At 33.6% G+C, this 19064-nt stretch overlaps 1 protein-coding gene across 4 annotated transcripts in view; it reads left to right on the top strand.

Annotated features, from left to right (window-relative positions):
- The window catches only part of LOC120420562 (ras-related protein Rac1-like), a 54184-nt gene extending 35342 nt beyond the window's left edge, over positions 1-18842 (top strand). Inside the window, exons 1-3 of one of the 4 annotated variants that reach the window (XR_005605866.2) lie at positions 981-1213; positions 6980-8036; positions 12324-13611. Coding sequence is in view for 3 of the 4 variants with exons in the window: in XM_039583633.2 (XP_039439567.1) it covers positions 7024-7582; positions 18525-18547 (582 nt within the window). In the remaining variant the exon portion in view is untranslated. Of the gene's footprint in view, positions 1-980; positions 1214-1562; positions 1588-6979; positions 8037-12323; positions 13612-18524 lie in introns of those variants that run through there. The other 3 variants (XM_039583632.2, XM_039583634.2, XM_039583633.2) reach the window with 3 other exon arrangements.
- The last annotated feature ends 222 nt before the right edge of the window (positions 18843-19064 follow it).

Below are 19064 nucleotides of genomic sequence, written 5' to 3' on the forward strand. Positions count from 1 at the left end.
GATGAACTGTCACTTTTTACACGGCGCTTACGCACACTATCAAAACAAACGTTTGATAGTGTGCGTGAACTCCGTGTAAATGGGGTGTCAAACTAAAAAGTGACCCCGTTCGTTTGACAACAGTTGGTGTCAAACCATCGGGGTTTGAGTGTACTTAACTAAACTGCATAATTTTTAATAGCGACTTATGGGACCCCAAGACGGATCAAATTACGCCAAAATGGAAAATCGGTTCAGCCAATGTCGAGATAATCCATTGACCATTTTTTGATCAACATCCCACCACACACACAGACAATTGCTCAGAATTTGATTCTGAGTCGATAGGTATACATGACGGTGGGTCTAGGAGGTCTAATTGAGAAGTTCATTTTTCGAGTGATTTTATAGCCTTTCCTCAGTAACGTGAGGAAGGCAAAAACTCTGGATATTTTCGGTGCACTGAATTTCTGCTGAATCGAATGGTGTATTTACTTATTTCGATTGCAAATTTTTCGAACAGTTTTTATTTTGATAACATCCTAGACACATTTTGTACACCTAATCAATCACTACTTTTATCATAAATAATCATTTTATTGCTTAAAAATTTGATTTTCCTGAGCTCCCATATTCAAATACATGGAAGCTGTCATTTCTAACACCATTGGCCACCTAGCGGCCATTTCAAACTGGATTCGTCTATCGAGAAATTAAATGTGAGAGTGTGTACAGTGTGTGGAGTTAAACTTTTCAAAGTGTCATGATAAACTTCACAGCAACTTCACAGAAAGTTTAACTTCATGTTGCACACACTCTCACTTTTAATTTCTCGATAAATTTTTAAATATTTTCTTTTGTAAACCTGTGCAACGAGGTTCGACCCCACCCCTGTTTTAGTACAACTCTGACAGCGCCATCAGCTGTCAAAATCGATAGTCTTTTTCGCCCGCCGATGGCCTTTGTTTGTGTGCGTTTCATTCATCTCGTCGTCGTCGTCGTCGCTGTTGGTGTCAGTCAGTCAGTTTCAGCCATCAAAAAATCCAGATTAGTCGCGAGTTTGTAATAATTTTCCTCAAGGTTTTTTACTCTCCTCTTGTACCACATCAAAAGCTGCGGCTGCTGCTGCTCCCAACTGAACCGATCATACCGAGTGTGTGGGGAGTGTGTGTAATTTGCATCCGCCAGGGGCGTGAAAACGAAAATTTGTTTCTGCTGCTGCTGCTGAAAAAGGGTGAGTTTTTTCGTTCGCGAATGATTTTCCTCTCTTGGCGGAGATATCTTCCCCCCGCGGCCTGGCCACGCACCCACCGAGTGCGTGTGTTTGTGTGTGGTGTGGCAAGTGCAAAATGTAGGGCCCCCCGCCCATCCGATCCGTCCGTCCGCCCGCACACACCAAGGATGGTTGAAGCAAATCAGAGGGGCAAGGAAGGAAGAAAAAAAAAGATTGTGAGTCTCTCAGTCTGATGATTCATCATCGTCATCAACAAATAAAGGCAATAAAATTCTGTGCGCTGGACTGGATTCAGCAGCAGTGTGGATTTGCTGTCCGGTTCCGGATTCCAGATTGCAGAGTGAACTGCTTGCAAACGTCATCGGACGTGATTGGTAATGTGTGAGGAGCGAGCTTCGGGAGTGGATGCTGAGTTTGACCTCCCCCGCTGAGAAGAGATTGGAAGAAGTTATTTTTTTCTTTCGTTCTGGGCAGGGTTGCATTATGTGTTGGTTTATCTTATTGGAAATTGGTGATTAAACATGGACTGAAATAGTTAAAACATCTTGGAATTGGTCTCAGTGTCGCGATTAAAAGAGTTTTCCAATTTAGTTGATAAAGTATCATGATGATAAATGTTGATTAGATGAAATTAAAATTATCTTTACTCTTAAGGCATTCAACTGTGAACTATTAAGTGAAAATTCATAACTTATACACTGAGATAAACCAACACTTTATGTGGACAAATTGTGGGCCAACAAAACGGAAAAGGCGTAAAAGTCCAGGTGAAATAAATAGTCAAAGTAGTTAGGCCGTTGCAAATATTTTTTGAAGTTTATGTCCCTCGACTCTGATCAAAGTCCAGATGGAGGGGGGCACAGTGTCAACATTTGAATGAAAAAAGTGTTTTAAATTGCATCATACACCTGTCCAGTTCTTTTGCAATCATTGATTTCCAAAATTTCTTAATACTGAGAAAATTTAATTTTTGCGAGAAAAAAAAATGCGGTTCATAAAAGTTTAAAATATTTTTAAACGAGTCCAAACATGTTATTTATGATTATCAATGCAGAAAAAGGCATTTAAGATTGTTCTTAGTTGATTAGACTTCTATTTCCATTGAAATTTTGATATTTAAAAAAAAAATATATTTTTTTGCCCCCTGATTTTTCGGACCAATTTTGAAGGATGGGGCGACATAAACTTTGAAAAATATTTGAAACGGCCTTACACTGTAAACATAATCGGAATGGTGTTGGATAATATGTCTTTATGTCAATTTAGAAAATATTGAAAAATTCCTCAATATTTACTCAACTGGAGACCACCTACCTACAATTAAGTATACTTTAAATAAAATAATAGGTTTATTCCCGTACCAGCAGAATTGTACACGGACCCATTTTGAAAGATCATGTAAAATGGCTCTCTGACCCATCTGTAAATTGATTTTATAATTCTTAAAAATTCAGGTTCAGTTTAAGCTTTTTCCATGATTTGATCCAAAAAGTTTGAATGTAATTGAAAGTTCTTATTTCGTCAAAGATTTTTGGAAATGAGTTATAAAACATTCAAATTTGACGAAAGTAGTAAACTGTTAAAATAGCAAAAACAGGTATTCCATAGCAATTTAAATGTTAAAAATGTTTTTAAATAATGTTTGAGGCATGCAAATCCTATGGATATTTTATTTTGGTCATTTTTTGGTTTTGTTGATTTTTATAAATTCAAACCAATTAATTCGAAGCTCTTTTGAAAAAAATGCTGGAAAAATATATTTTTTGTCCTCAAAAATGTTAAAAACTACATGTAATTAAAAAAAAACTTGTGGCTTGTGAATATCGGGTTAGTTTTCGAAAGGTCCTAAGCGCCAAGTGTAAACAAGCCGATTTTCGATCGATTCTCGATCAATTTACAAATTATAGAATTCAAAATTGTTGTTCATTTCTTTAAAAAAAAACAAAGATTATAAAATTCATACATACAAAAATCAAAAATTATTGAAGAGTCAAAAATCTAAAATAAAAAAAAGTAAGCCTAATACATGTTGTCAAAGGGATATTCTTACTTTTCTAAAAAAAAAGTGAAACCTTTGCTTGTCCAGTAATACTACTTCACGTGAGAATGAGAATACAGTCATGCCCCGCTTTTGCACGCCTCGGTTTTGCACTGCCCCGGTTTTGATTCATACAACTGCCTCGGTTAAGCACGACCCAGCACATGATGATGTCGGCTATCCATTGCAGTTATAATTACAAGAAAAATTTCACAAAATACGTATTTTTCCATTATTTTGAAAATGCTATGTTTCTCAAAAAAAAAAAAAAAATCTCAAAATTATTGTTATTGCAATATGATCGGATTTTTTTCATACATTTCGAGAGCAATAAATTTTTTAGTATTTTCAAAAATCCCGATCATAATAATAATCGAGATAATCGAGTCTGGACTGTATGGGTAATAACATACAGTCCAGACTCGATTATCCGAAGTTTCGATTATCCGAGGTTCGATTATCCGAAGAATTGTATGGGACTTCGGATAATCGAATCACGAATATTTTTTTTCTATTTTCTTTCTTTAAGCGTAAAATTCGAGTTCTTCATCATCATCATCCCGGTAGGGACCATCTATAAACCACGTGGACACTTTGGAGGGGAGGGGGTATGGCGAATGTCCACGATCCATACAAACATGTTTTTTTTTGTATGGACAATTGTCCACGAGAGGGGGGGGGGGCGGGTAACAGATTCCCAAAAAAGTGTCCACGTGGTTTATGGATGGTCCCGTACGAGAATTGAAATTATAAAAAAACGAGCTTTGCGAACCCATTTTAGTCAAATTTGAATGGTTGACTGCCTATTAAATTAAAAAAAAATTCAATATTTTATCACAGCCCTTTTGACCAACATCATGAAATTAAAAATACTTAAGGGGTTACATACATGTAGAAAATCTCAATATTTCATGATTCCGAATATTTATTAAATCCTTTACAAAGATGAATTCCAATCACTCCTGAAAGTTTCATGGAAATATGTCATGATTTAAGTGAGTAGAAGACGATTTATGTTTAAACTTTTGCCATGTGCAAAGTGGACTGTCAAACTTTGTGAGCGTTTTTCTCGGAACACCATTTTATTGATAGATTAAAATGTATATTTAAATGTCGTGAAAACAGATTTAAAAAAAGTTTAAGCGTGTTCTCAAAACAAACTTTGCCCGATTTTGAAAATTTGTTTTAAAAAAACAACAAACATCACAAACTGATGAATTTTTATATGGAAAACACAAAAATATTTTTATGTTTTTTTTAAATAAACTTTTTTTTTTTAAATCGGCCTTCGTCATGGTTTAGTGAAAATCAAACCATCCACATTAACGACCCCCGGGTCTTTTGTGGTCTCTATTGCAAGTTTCTGCTCGAACCTAGGAGTCCGAAGGCTTGAATGGGGAGAGCACCCAAACCTCTTTCTACTCCAAGGAACCTTCCACCCCAGTGTTTGAACTGACGACCTTTGGATTGTGAGTCCAACCGCCGCCAGCGATTCCACCGGGGTAGGCTTGGTTTGGTGTGTTGTTTGTACTTATGGCATGGAGACGACTCCTACACCTGGAATGACTTAACGGCCTAACAACCAAGGCCGGGACCGACATTTTACTTCCTCATCCGATGGAAGGTTGCAGCAGATGGGAATCGAACCCAGAATCATCCGCTTACAAAGCGGACAGCGTAACCATTCGGCCACGCACTGCCGGGAGAAATTAATTGGTGGGACAATTATGCGTAGAAGTTCAACGATGGGACAAACTTGGTGTTGTTTTCAATGATTTTCTGAAAAAAGTACTAGATTTTATGTGTTTTACTGAAATTATACGTAAAACTATGTTTAAAAATAATAAAAAGTCAAAATCGTCCAAAAATGACATGGGACGATTATGGCTAGAAAGGCAGTTTAGGGGCCATACTAAAACTCAACAATTTAAAATAAGGCATTGATTGGATTATCGGAAGTTTCGATAATACGAAGTGAAATTTTGCCAAGGCCTTCGGACGATCGAGTCTGAACTGTACTGCAAAATACAAAAAAATGAGATTTTTTTTTCGAAAATACATAGTTTTATGAAAACTTTTAGTATTTTATAAAATTTGTGTTATTATTTTTTTGACATGTATGAAAAAATGCCGATCACTTGGAACCCATATAAAAAAATAAATTTTGAGTATTTTTTCAAAAATACGTATTATTTGTAAATTTTGAGTATTTAAAATAAATATTACTTCCTAAATGTATGAAAAAATCCTGATTATTTTATACCCATATTGCAAAAAAAAAAAAACTGAAATTTTGTGTATATTTTCAAAATACGTAGTTTTATCATTTTTTCAAAACAAAGTGTTATAACATTCGAAATGTTTTTGATACCCATTTGGCAAAAACAATGATCAATAATTTTTTTTTTCTCGAAAAAAATTGCATTTTAAAAATACAGAAAAAATACCTAATTTTGTGAAAATTTTCATGTAATTATATGTAGGGGAGCTAGGGGTAAGACGGCCACCCCATTGTTTTAATAAGTATACTAATTAATATTACTAAAATGTTTAGCAATACTGTTCCTCATGCTAAATAATGCATATGGAGTCACCTTTGCCAAAAATATTGTTTGGAATAGTATAAAAATAGCTCAAAATAAAGAAATAATTTTTGAACTTGAAACTGGATGTAATTTTCATGGATTACAACTTAGGCAATTTTGTTAGATAACAATATGTTTTCCTGTCTTCAAATATTTTTTCATGTTAAATTGAAGTTTTCCCTAGATTATGTCCCTTGGAAAAGTTTAAAAAAATGCGATGAACTATTTACAAAAAATGTTAAAAAAAATAATTTATTTGGGGGCAAGACGGCCACCTCCTCCGGGGGTAAGACGGCCACCCGTAATTTGTGGATTTTATTTGATATAGCTTATATTTTTGACAGTTTTTGACTATTAAGACATATTTGTAGATAAAGAAAAAGCATTTTCGATAAAACTATTTCCATTTTTAATCAAAATGCTGTTAACGACCGTTTCGACAACATTCTTTACTGTGATATAGCAACACTCATTGAATAGTATGAAATCCTATCAAACTTTTCATAAAAATCGCGAATTTAATATTGTTTACATAATTTTGATTTACTTATTCTAATCGAAATACACAAACTAATAATTTTGCATCAAATTGTGCTTGTTTTTTTTTTGATTCACTGAGCAAAAATATTAATTTTTTTATACAGCATTTTCCTTCACATTTGAAACCTGATTTTTTTCAACCAAAATAGTTATGATGTTCAGAGAAGTCTGTTCGACCAACCATGTAGGTATTTGGGTGGATTTAGCAAAGTTATTAAGTAAATTTATAGCACTGGCCGTCTTACCCCACTTGGGTGGCCGTCTTACCCCGCGTATTTCATATATACACGATTTCAATTATTTTTTTTAAATTGCTGAAAAGTATTGAAAATTGGTTTTTAGACCAACTAATTTATGTTATTTCTATAATGAACTAGTAGTAGAAAAATAAGTACGTAATTTGAGATCAAAATAATCTGTTGTGTAAATTTTATTAGACTTCTCCCTTAGGGTGGCCGTCTTACCCTCATCTCCCCTAGTTGGAGTGGCATGACTGTAAGTGAATCAGTCGGCCAGCCAGCATCGTCTCTCCGAGAACATTTGGCCGCAATGTCGTTCAATCTAATAAAAACGCCCTTCTCTCTCTCGCGCACTTTCTTTCAGAGCTGTCAACAGGGTGAAAGGACGACCCCAGTGCCGTACACAAAATGCAGGCCATCAAGTGCGTCGTGGTCGGGGACGGTGCCGTCGGTAAGACGTGCCTGCTGATCAGCTACACCACCAATGCGTTCCCGGGCGAGTACATTCCGACCGTGTTCGACAACTACTCGGCGAACGTGATGGTCGACGGCAAGCCGATCAACCTGGGCCTGTGGGATACGGCCGGGCAGGAAGATTACGACAGGTTGCGACCGCTGTCGTACCCGCAGACGGACGTGTTCTTGATATGCTTTTCGCTCGTCAATCCGGCCTCGTTCGAGAACGTCCGGGCCAAGTGGTACCCGGAGGTGCGCCATCACTGTCCCAACATACCGATCATACTGGTCGGGACGAAGCTGGACTTGCGGGACGACAAGAACACGGTGGACAAGCTGCGCGACAAGAAGCTGTCGCCGATCACGTACCCCCAGGGACTGGCCATGGCCAAGGAGATCGGGGCGGTCAAGTATCTGGAGTGTTCGGCGCTGACCCAGAAGGGCCTCAAGACCGTGTTTGACGAAGCGATCCGGGCCGTCCTGTGCCCGATCATACCGGTGAAAAACAAACGTAAATGTTCCATTCTGTAAGCATGCATGCTTGTGTTGTGTCCCGAACACCTACTTCCCACCCCCGCCCCGAACACCCCCCTCCCCCTAAAATCCTTTTTTAAAGAAAGTCCTTCTTGAGGACGTGAACAAAAGCAAACAAAAAAAGCAGTCCCTCTTAGAGCCAATCACACAATCAGTAAGAGCAGAGAGCAACAAGCCAACCGTTTTTCGCGACATCCAGCCCCGTCGAAGGGGTTTTGGGGGAGGTGGTTCAATCCTTCCTCCCCCGCCCCCCCTTCTCAAAAGGGGGAGGATGTTTTTTGTCCAAGCAAAAGTGTGCGTGAAGAACAAGAAGAAAACCGTCGAGTCGCCGTCATCAGCTCGCCGGAGAAAGACCGGCGAAGATCCACCCTCACACGGACAGCGGAGCAGCGCGCATCGCACCGCGAAAACGAGGTTGATTAAATGGAAAGGTAAACTTTTGTTTTTAAAAACTATATTGGTAATTGGGTTTTAATTTGTGCCTTTGGCGGAGAAGGTCTGCGCATCGTCAGTCAGTGTGGTGTAGAAAGTTTTGCCGGGTGGGGTTATCTAATCGCAATCGTGAATTGGCGCGCATGGCGTGGCCGGGGGCGAAGACGACGATATGATGTGTGATTGATAGCGAACCGGGGGGATGAGTTGGAAATGGAGCAAAAGTTTTTCGAGGAATGTTTGATTGTGTGGGTTGTGTTGTCTGCCTCGGGGACGCCATGGTAAATGGCAAAATCACGACGAAAGTTTGTTGGGTTTGTCGTGTATGTGTCTTATTAGCAAGTTACATCAATTTATTGATTGGTTTTTGAAAGGTTTAGAACAAATCATGCAATCACGATATAAATGACTTTTTTTTGCAACGCCGCTGTGAATTGTCAACTTTTCCTGTCCTTCTGGAGAAACGAAGTGATCACGAAAATCAATACCTTTCAATACCAGTGCTGAAAAGTCCTACTTTTCAGCACTGAAATGGGCGCTGCAAAGTTGAACTTTTCAACACTTGTATCGAAAAGTTAGATTTTTCAATATTGTTTTGCTTTGAACAGTAAATTTACTTAACACAAGAATGTTTGACATAAAATTTCATTTAAAACGATACTTAATCCACCCTTTGGTGGTTGTTGCCTTCCTCACATTTAGAGGGTAATGAGATCCAAAATAGATACACAAGGGCGGACTTTTCAGTGTTCTATCAACTTGATTCATTACATGGTGTCGATCCAAATCCCAAAATAAAATTCCCTGACTTTTCCTGACCTCTCCAGGCGACCAAATTTTTATTTTTTAAATTTTTTTTTATAATATATACATATTGTTTGCAGATTTTATTATGGTTTCATGCAATTTCCCTTTTTAAATATTTGAAGTTTAAGATATTAAAAAATAAATTTAAAAAATATATTTTAATATATTTGTTTGAAAAAAATGGAAACAAACGATGGATTCTGCAAAAACTTTCAAACTTTTTTTTTATTCTGTCAATGAATTTTTCCTATCGAGTATCCAAAATGAGCAACCATAAAAATTTTCCTCTGGTGGTATCCATCCGTATTTTTTTACTAGAAAAAAAATAATAGTTAAAATTGTAGCAAATCAAATTTAGTTAATTTCACAATATTTTCCATAAAAAAATAAAGTTGAAGTTTTCAAAGAAAATTTTAAGTTTAAAGCTTTCAATTGAAAATTCGAATTAAAATAAGGGCTCATATTTCATTTTAAAATTGTTTGCTTTTGCCGAATTTTCAAACGAATCAGGCCGTTGAAATTTTTCAAAGTTTTATAAAAAAAATAAAGGTGCTGGAAACAAAACCTTGTAAGAATGTGTAATATAACTGAACGTTAAGAAAAGAATAGAAACGTTGAAAAACTAAGTAAAATATACATCTAAATGTGTGCATGTGTACGGTTTAAAAAAATAACTTGGTATTTTTAAACAATGTTCGTATTTTAAGTAAACGATTTTCTGAATATTTGAAGAAAATGTTTTATTCAACAATTTTACATATACCCATTACCTAAAAATCTTTCAAAAACACAAAAAAAAAATTAAAAATTGTGAAAGATTGAAAACTAAGACTGATCCATCACTAGGTAAGATTCCAAATTTAAACTCGATCTGACCACAAGAATTCTTCCTTATAAGCCCTAGAATGTTTTTTGGGAAATATATTAATAATTCTTAAACTCTTAAATCCTTAAACTCTTAAATCCTTAAATTCTTAAATTCTTAAATTCTTAAATTCTTAAATTCTTAAATTCTTAAATTCTTAAATTCTTAAATTCTTAAATTCTTAAATTCTTAAATTCTTAAATTCTTAAATTCTTAAATTCTTAAATTCTCAAATTCTTAAATTCTTAAATTCTTAAATTCTTAAATTCTTAAATTCTTAAATTCTTAAATTCTTAAATTCTTAAATTCTTAAATTCTTAAATTCTTAAATTCTTAAATTCTTAAATTCTTAAATTCTTAAATTCTTAAATTCTTAAATTCTTAAATTCTTAAATTCTTAAATTCTTAAATTCTTAAATTCTTAAATTCTTAAATTCTTAAATTCTTAAATTCTTAAATTCTTAAATTCTTAAATTCTTAAATTCTTAAATTCTTAAATTCTTAAATTCTTAAATTCTTAAATTCTTAAATTCTTAAATTCTTAAATTCTTAAATTCTTGAATTCTTAAATTCTTAAATTCTTAAATTCTTAAATTCTTAAGTTCTTAAATTCTTAAATTCTTAAATTCTTAAATTCTTAAATTCTTAAATTCTTAAATTCTTAAATTCTTAAATTCTTAAATTCTTAAATTCTTAAATTCTTAAATTCTTAAATTCTTAAATTCTTAAATTCTTCAATTCTTCAATTCTTCAATTCTTCAATTCTTCAATTCTTCAATTCTTCAATTCTTCAATTCTTCAATTCTTCAATTCTTTAATTCTTCAATTCTTCAATTCTTCAATTCTTCAATTCTTCAATTCTTCAATTCTTCAATTCTTCAATTCTTCAATTCTTCAATTCTTCAATTCTTCAATTCTTCAATTCTTCAATTCTTCAATTCTTCAATTCTTCAATTCTTCAATTCTTCAATTCTTCAATTCTTCAATTCTTCAATTCTTCAATTCTTCAATTCTTCAATTCTTCAATTCTTCAATTCTTCAATTCTTCAATTCTTCAATTCTTCAATTCTTCAATTCTTCAATTCTTCAATTCTTCAATTCTTCAATTCTTCAATTCTTCAATTCTTCAATTCTTCAATTCTTCAATTCTTCAATTCTTCAATTCTTCAATTCTTCAATTCTTCAATTCTTCAATTCTTCAATTCTTCAATTCTTCAATTCTTCAATTCTTCAATTCTTCAATTCTTCAATTCTTCAATTCTTCAATTCTTCAATTCTTCAATTCTTCAATTCTTCAATTCTTCAATTCTTCAATTCTTTAATTCTTCAATTCTTCAATTCTTCAATTCTTCAATTCTTCAATTCTTCAATTCTTCAATTCTTCAATTCTTCAATTCTTCAATTCTTCAATTCTTCAATTCTTCAATTCTTCAATTCTTCAATTCTTCAATTCTTCAATTCTTCAATTCTTCAATTCTTCAATTCTTCAATTCTTCAATTCTTCAATTCTTCAATTCTTCAATTCTTCGATTCTTCAATTCTTCAATTCTTCAATTCTTCAATTCTTCAATTCTTCAATTCTTCAATTCTTCAATTCTTCAATTTTTCAATTTTTCAATTCTTCAATTCTTAAATTCTTAAATCTTAAATTCTTAAATTCTTAAATTCTTCAATTCTTCAATTCTTAAATTTTAGAAGAAAATATTTCAAATATTGGAAATGAAATTTCTTTCGGAATGATGTATTAAAATTCATAGATTTGACAGAGATAGACAGAGATTGAAATCTTAAATTTAATCATATTAAAATTTTAGATTTTGGTTTTTTTGAGCTTATATTTTTGAAGTTAAATTTCATTTATTAGATTTTTAATTTTTTTATATTGGTTTATAATTTTCTATTTTGTTTAATTTGATAGATTTTTTTGGTTACACTTTTCTTGACTTCTCTTGAGGTGTTTTTTAAATGTACTTTTTGCTTTCATTCCTTCAAACATAAAACGAGTTTCATTTTTCTATCAAATGCTTTCTGGAGAGGTTTTTTTTTCTTTGGAAATAACATTTCTTGAATGTTGGTCGCGATTTGTTTATATTGCGTGGATTGAGGTTTCGGTCAGCGCGGATTTTTTTTTTCGTCTTTCCCGTAACAACCCTGTAATAATCAATGTACAATGTAGACCTCAATCTAAAATGAACTATTGACAAGATACAGCGATTTAACTGAAAAAAGTTTGATTTTACGCAGCACTCGAAAGTACATGGTGTACTTTTGAACAAAAAGGGATAAATCCCGCATAGTTCGGTTTTTATATGTGAGAAATTTATTTCGGATGTGAATTCATAGGACAGAGTGCAGCGCAAAATCAAACTTTTTTTTAGTAAAATCGAATTCTGGCAGAACCAGCTCTGATAGCATATTTCGTTACTGGGTATAACCTGATTTCAGTCAAAGTAAAACAAACGGGGGTACATTTTCTTTTAAAATGTATTCATTGAATGCCAATGTCAACGAATCACTCAACATGTAACAACGTATTGTTTAATTATATAAAAATCGTTTTTTTTGTACATACTTCATTCTCTAATTTCCCTTTGTTTGTTCCTCTACTTTTCAGATTCACCGTTATTCAATGGCACACAAACAGACCAAAACCACACAAAGCAGCAAAAAAACGTGAAATTTAAAAAGAAGGGATTTGCACAGTTACTACTACCACACACAACCCCCACAAAATACTACGAAAAAAAAGCTCTTCCCCCTTCCCCCAAAGTGGTAACCACTTCCCAAGCGCTGAATGGTTCGCACCAGGATGCGCGTCCACCAAATTGTGTTACAAAAGGATCGTCCTGGTGCGAGTATCAATTGTCAATCGTCGTCGTTTACGTAACCACACTTGAATGGTTGTCCCCAAAAACAAAAACAAAACAAATAGAATTGTGTAGATTTACCCTCCCTTCCCCGAGTTTACAACAATTAGAAGAAACGCCGTACGGCGATCGCGACGTACGCGGAGCAAATCAAAATACAACAACCGGAAACCTAAGCCGAGAAAGCGATTAAGATTTTCTTCTTTTTTTGCGGATGGTGAGATGAGGCGGAAAATTTAATGGTAAAACAAGAACAAGAGATAGAGTTTATTCTGTTTTCTTTATGTGCTTTTGAAAAAAGTCTAGATTTAGTTTGTAACTTTATTATTATTTTTATATACGTGCAGAAAATATATAAAAGTAAAGAATCGTGCAAAACCAGCGAAAGTGGAAATGATTTAGTTTTTTCGAAACGAAAAAAGCAAACAAATAAAAGCCAAGCGATTGTGGGAAGGAGAAGTAAAAACCCTGTCTTGTCTAGTGTAAAGTGATTTTCGTTTCTACAGCTAATCCCGATTAATCAAAGAGTTTGTAAGATGAGGCAGAGTTAGGACTAACGCGCTTAGCAGCATTAAAACCGCGATCGAAGCAGATTTAATTTACATTTACACAAACACACACGAGCACTTCCCGAGAAGCGTTATAAAAGAAAAACCAACAAAAAATAGCATGTACGTTTACTACCGTAAAACAAATAATTATTGATTGAATGTTGTAACTTGAGATTTTTCTTTCTGTTTAACCACAAAACTAGGCATTGTTGAGTTCTGAAACGGCGCAGATTTTAACCACCTTTTTGAGGAGAGCGCGCGTCTACGTTCTGCACGAAACTGCAACACAAAGTATGACACAAAGAAAAAGAACAAAAAACCAACCTACACACACACAGACACATTTAAAACGAAACGAAAGGATTGAACGCTTTTTCCGTTTTTTATTATTGTCTAAATTTTTGCAAGCGTAACCAAATCTAATTCGGCTCTTAGATGTTTTAACAGACGCAGAACAAGTAAAACAAAAAAAAACAAAAAGAAATCTGTCGTATTAGTAACAAAAAAGATGGAAAAATTTATTGATATAACATTTTTAATGACTATAAATATTACTATTATTATTGAGTAATTAATAAAGAAAAAAGAAGAATAAAAACTAGAGAAAAAAATCCAAGACGGACGGTTTGTTGTGTTTTGCAACCGAAAAGAAACAAAATCCCACACACGATTGGCACAGTGCCTCCCATTTTCCTCCTCTCGTGATTTCCTCCCCAGTTCCAAGATGATGCCGCACAGTGGGAAATAAAGCTGCGAATTAGGCCTCAATAGGTTATAATTTAAGCTTTGCGCTATGAAGCTTAAAAAAGCTGCCAGAATTATATCAAGTAAGGAAAAAAAAGTTAAATAATTTTAAATTTAAAACAAACAACTTTTAATAAGAGACCCCAAAAAATCATAAAGAGCAACTCTCTACGAAATCGGCCGATTTCGACCATTTTTATTTTTTGTATTTTTTGAATTGGCTCAAACTTTGTGGGGGCCTTCCCTATGACCAACTAAGCCATTTTGTGTCATTGGTTCACCCATACAAGTCTCCATACAATTTTGGCTGCTGTCCATACAAAAATGGTACGTAAATATTCAAACAGCTGTCACTTTTGAGGGAATTTTCTGATCAATTTGGTGTCTTCGGCAAAGTTGTAGGTATTGTTGAAGACTATTGAGAAAAAATAGGTACACGGAAAAAATGCAGATTTTTTAATCAACTTTTTTTTACAGAAACTCAATTTCCCAAAATACGTAATTTTTGATTTTCGGGATTTTTATTAAATATGTTTTTGGGGTCAAAACCCGCAACTTTTGAGCCATAGAGAAATCTGTTATGATTTTTTTAAAATAGTGATTTTGGGAAAAAATCGAAATTTCATGCAAAAACAAATTTGACGTATTTTTTTAAATGAAAAAATGAATTTTTAATATAAAAGTACTTTACATATTTTTTTATTAAGGGCTCTTTTTTCAAGATATAGCCACCAAAAGTTTAGCGAAATATTTGCAGTTTTTCGATTTTTTAAAAATAGTGACCATGAGTGACCATTTCTAACTTTTTTTTTTTTGAAAAGTTTAGAAAGTTTGCTTTAAAATTATAAAAACATTCGTGAAATTTTCCGATCTTTTCGAAAAAAATATTTTGATTTTTTTTAAATCAAGACTGACATTTTAAAAGGGCCAAACATTTAATATAACACAAATTTCAAATGCTAGTCTTGATTTCAAAAATTTCAAAATATTTTTTTCGAAAAGATCGGAAAATTTTACGAATGTTTCATATTTTAACATTGAAAATCGAACCATTAGTTGCTGAGATATCGACATCAGAAAATGGTGGGCTGTTTGGGTGAGACTTAGAATACTTCAATTTACCTGTTTCTATTTCTTTAAGCCGCTGTATCTCAGCAACCAGAGGTCCAATCATCAATGTCTCTTAGATAGTTTTATAGCAATTTTCTGAACTTAAAAAAAAATATTTTTAGAGATGGTCACTCATGGTCACTATTTAAAAAAAAAAATCGAAAAACTTTAAATATTTCGCTAAAATCAAACTTTCGGTGGCTATATCTTGAAAACTCAATTTTTCATAAAAAAAATACGTAAAATTTGGTTTTGCATAAAATTTCGATTTTTTCCAAAAATCACTAATTTTTCAAAAAAATATAACTCGGCGGCAGATTTTTTGACCATGTTTCCCTATGGCTCAAAAGTTGCGGGTTTTTGACCCCTAAAACATATCAAAAAATCTCGAAAATCAAAAAATACGTATTTTGGGAAATTGAGTTTTAGTGAAAAAGAAGTTGATTAAAAAATCTGCAATTTTTTTCCATGCACCTATTTTTTTCTCAATAGTCCTCAACAATACCTACAACTTTGCCGAAGGCACCAAATTGATCAGAAAATTCACTCAAAAGTGGAAACTGTTTGAATATTTACATACCATTTTTGTATGGACAGCTGCCAAAATTGTATGGAGACTTGTATGGGTGAACCAATGACACAAAATAGCTTTGTTGGTCAAAGGGAAAGCCCCCACAAAGTTTGAGCCAAATAAAAAAATACAAATAAAAACCATTTCCGGTTTTGGTAGAGAATTGCTCTAATGTTAAAATATTGTTTTATCCACCTGTAGGTGGTTGTTCCTTCCTCATCATATTTTTTTTAATTGTTATTTTATCCATTCTTTTTTATAATTTTGTCAGTAACTTTTGTCTTGTTTGAGCGTTTTCAAGTTATTCGATAATAACTTAAAACATTAGCTTTTAGGTTAAAAAAAGTGTTAGAAAGTATTATCTAGGACAAAATAAGTATTACTGTTATTACTTATTTCAAAAACCATTTCTGATCACTTTTTTTCATTCTTAAGGCTGGTACAAATATTTTTAAAAGTTCCCCCCCCCCCCTTCAAAATTGGCCCGAAAAATCAGGGGGCAAAAAAACATTTTTACAATAAACTTCAAAATTTCAATAAAAATTCAAGTGCAACTAGCTGAAATCAAATTAAAATACATTCTTCTGTGTTTAAAATCATTTTTAGCATGTTTGGGTTTATGAAAAAATCTTAAGATTTTTTGAAAATTTTCGATGCTGAATCTTTTTTTTCGATACAATTTTTGTTTTTGTCAGATCTTAGATTTTTTGAAAACTAATGATTGCAAAACAACTGAACTAGTGTAAAATGCATTTTATAACACTTTTTTTATTTAAATGTGAAGACTATGGCTTGTTATTTCAATTTTTATTTTTTTTTTATTTTTTTGCTTTTTTAAATATTTGCATCGGCCTTAATAAAAAAAAAAAAAAAACGACATTTTTTTGATGGATCAACTATGGCCCCCTTGGAACGAGCTGTCAAGTAGGAATTTTTCTGGCAAGAAGGGCAACGAAGTATTTTTTTTTAAATTGATTTAAAAATTCACTTTAAACCTCTTGCGGTGTTCCAAAGGGTCATTGTACTCATTAAAATAAGGTTTATCGTTGTGAACAATGATATCCTAAATTTAGGCTTAATTTTAGGACCCAATTGTCATTTTACTGCCAATTTCAAAATAGTTTGAGTCAAGTCAAAAAAATACAAATAAAATCCATTTCCGGTTTTGGTAGAGTCCTTGTTTGAGTGATTAGTGAATATTATTTTCTTGCTTCAGCTTCAGTCGATTGCGGGCAGCGGGACCACGCGGTTCCTTCACAGGGTCGATCGTGTTTTTTTCGGTGACGCAACCGATTTAGCAGTCTCCACCGCACAACTTTCTTACTACTAGTTGTGGCCGGCGCTGGTATTGTTCAGCATGATAGGGGCCTTTGAGAGTTGCGAAGTGGTGATGATTGGTTCCTTTTTTCATTTGTAATCAATTCAACCTTGAATATCAATGAAAAAAAAATGGGCACAGATGCTAAAAAACCTCAAAAATTGTTTGATAATTTTTTTCGTTAAAATTAACAAAAAAAGTGAAATCTCTATTGACTTTATTTTAATTAGTTTCAAAGTTTATATCAATATATTTCATAATTTGAGCAAGGTATTCAAAGCGGATTAAACAAAAAAAAAACATTTCAACCATGACTTTAGGTTTAAAAAACTACTATTTTTCAAAAAAAATCAAAACATATGCCAACTAAACTTTATAGTTCTGTGCCAAGGTAAAAAAGAAGACCATAATTAAAACATATTCGAAAATATTCAAAATGGTATCGTTGCGTAATTTGATTTTTTTTAGACCTGCAATTCGACGCTGTCGTGCGTGTGTATATCGCTTTTTGACGTTCCGAGAAAAACGCGTTTTAATGTTTGACCTCGAATAAACGAAAACGAGAGCACGCAATGTAAACAATAACAAACACGTTTTGTTTGGTTGACCGTTCTGTGCATTGCCCTGAAGTTTGGTTGAATTTAGTTGCCAGAGTCCCGAGTTATAATCACAAATGTTTACGGTAGTTGAGCTCGTAAATGTGTCAAACGCGTTCTGACCCGAAATCCCTTGGGCCAATTATCGCACTTACATCGATTTTCATGTAGTGTCAAGATAGCACGACAAGATTGAAATTTCTGTCTTATGAAAAGTGACAAAAATGTATGGAGTTTTTTCGGTTTTTATGGAATATCTCAAGATTGAAATCGAATTTTGGGGATCTTTGAAGGTTAAAAAGTGAGGCATGGTGAGCTGCACAAAATGGCGTGCTCACTCAATTTGGCCCGAAATGCACGTACGGCAAGTTAGCACAACGACGACGAATTAAGACATTTAATGAAATTGCAACTTTTTCGCGTAAAACGAGTCTTCAAGCGATAGTTAAATGGTTGAGTATGATTAAAAAAGCAACTTCAATTTGTTTTGTTTGGGAGTTTGGGTGATAAGAAATTTAATTTTATTTTTATTTGAATGATTTCGAAAAAAAACAAATAACAGCGGATTTACTTGAAAAAAAAAATGAAATTGAATTGAAGTCAAAAAACCAGTATCAGATTTTCCCAACTGTGCGGCAGCAGGTTCCTTCAATCTCTAAAACATTTAAACTCTCTCACCTGTTTAGTCGATCTTGATCTACCTATTTAGTGTGTACTTTTCTCGTTCGTTACTACTTTTATTACGCCCACACGTCATCAGCGGTCATCTCGCGTCACGTCACCACACAAGATTTGGAATCGCGCCTAACTAAATTCTAATTTTAGCCTCATCCCATTCAGCCAGTCGCCAGTCGTTCTCGATCGATCGCCAAGGTCGGATTGCTCATTCATAAACACACACCACGCAAATGGTTGAAAATAGTTTTTTCTGGAATAAATTTTCAACCACTTTCATTTAGCTTTTCAAGTTTTAACACTTTCATTCCGCTTTTAGCTTAAAATTTCATCAAAATTCTAACGGCCATTTTATGTCTTTCATTCTTTTTGTCTTTTTGCAGTGTGGAGACTATTTTCCTACTAAAAAAACGAGGAAAAAACTCAGCACTACGCAAAATTTAACCTGGCATCGTTCTCTAACACTCTGTCTCTGATCATCTATAACAAAGCTACAAGCTACTAAAATTACTAATCACCACTAACTGCAACCAACACACTCTCATCCTGGCCCTAGAAGGCAACATAGAGCACCATGGTCCGTACTAGTGTGAGGCCGTTTCCGGTAGCGTCTCCCACCCCCTCAAATCAAACTGTATTTCCACATCAAGCACACTTAGCAAGAAAGGCAATCAAAACGAATCGTGGAACCATGGAACGATCCCCCGTGTGTGTGTGAGTCGCTCGCACCAGAGAACAATGGAAAACTACAATTATACAGAGAGAAAATTATGATACTACATGAAAAAACCACGAAAATTGTGTGACCTTTTTTGAAATGTGATATAATTTTAGTAAGATCGAAAACAAAAAGGTTAATACAAAATTCGAACACACTCTCACACTTTCTAGTTGGTAGTGGAGTTTGTAGAGTTCAATTATAT

This window comes from Culex pipiens, chromosome 3 (genome assembly GCF_016801865.2).
Source record: "Culex pipiens pallens isolate TS chromosome 3, TS_CPP_V2, whole genome shotgun sequence".
NCBI classification, from domain to species: Eukaryota; Metazoa; Arthropoda; class Insecta; order Diptera; family Culicidae; genus Culex; species Culex pipiens.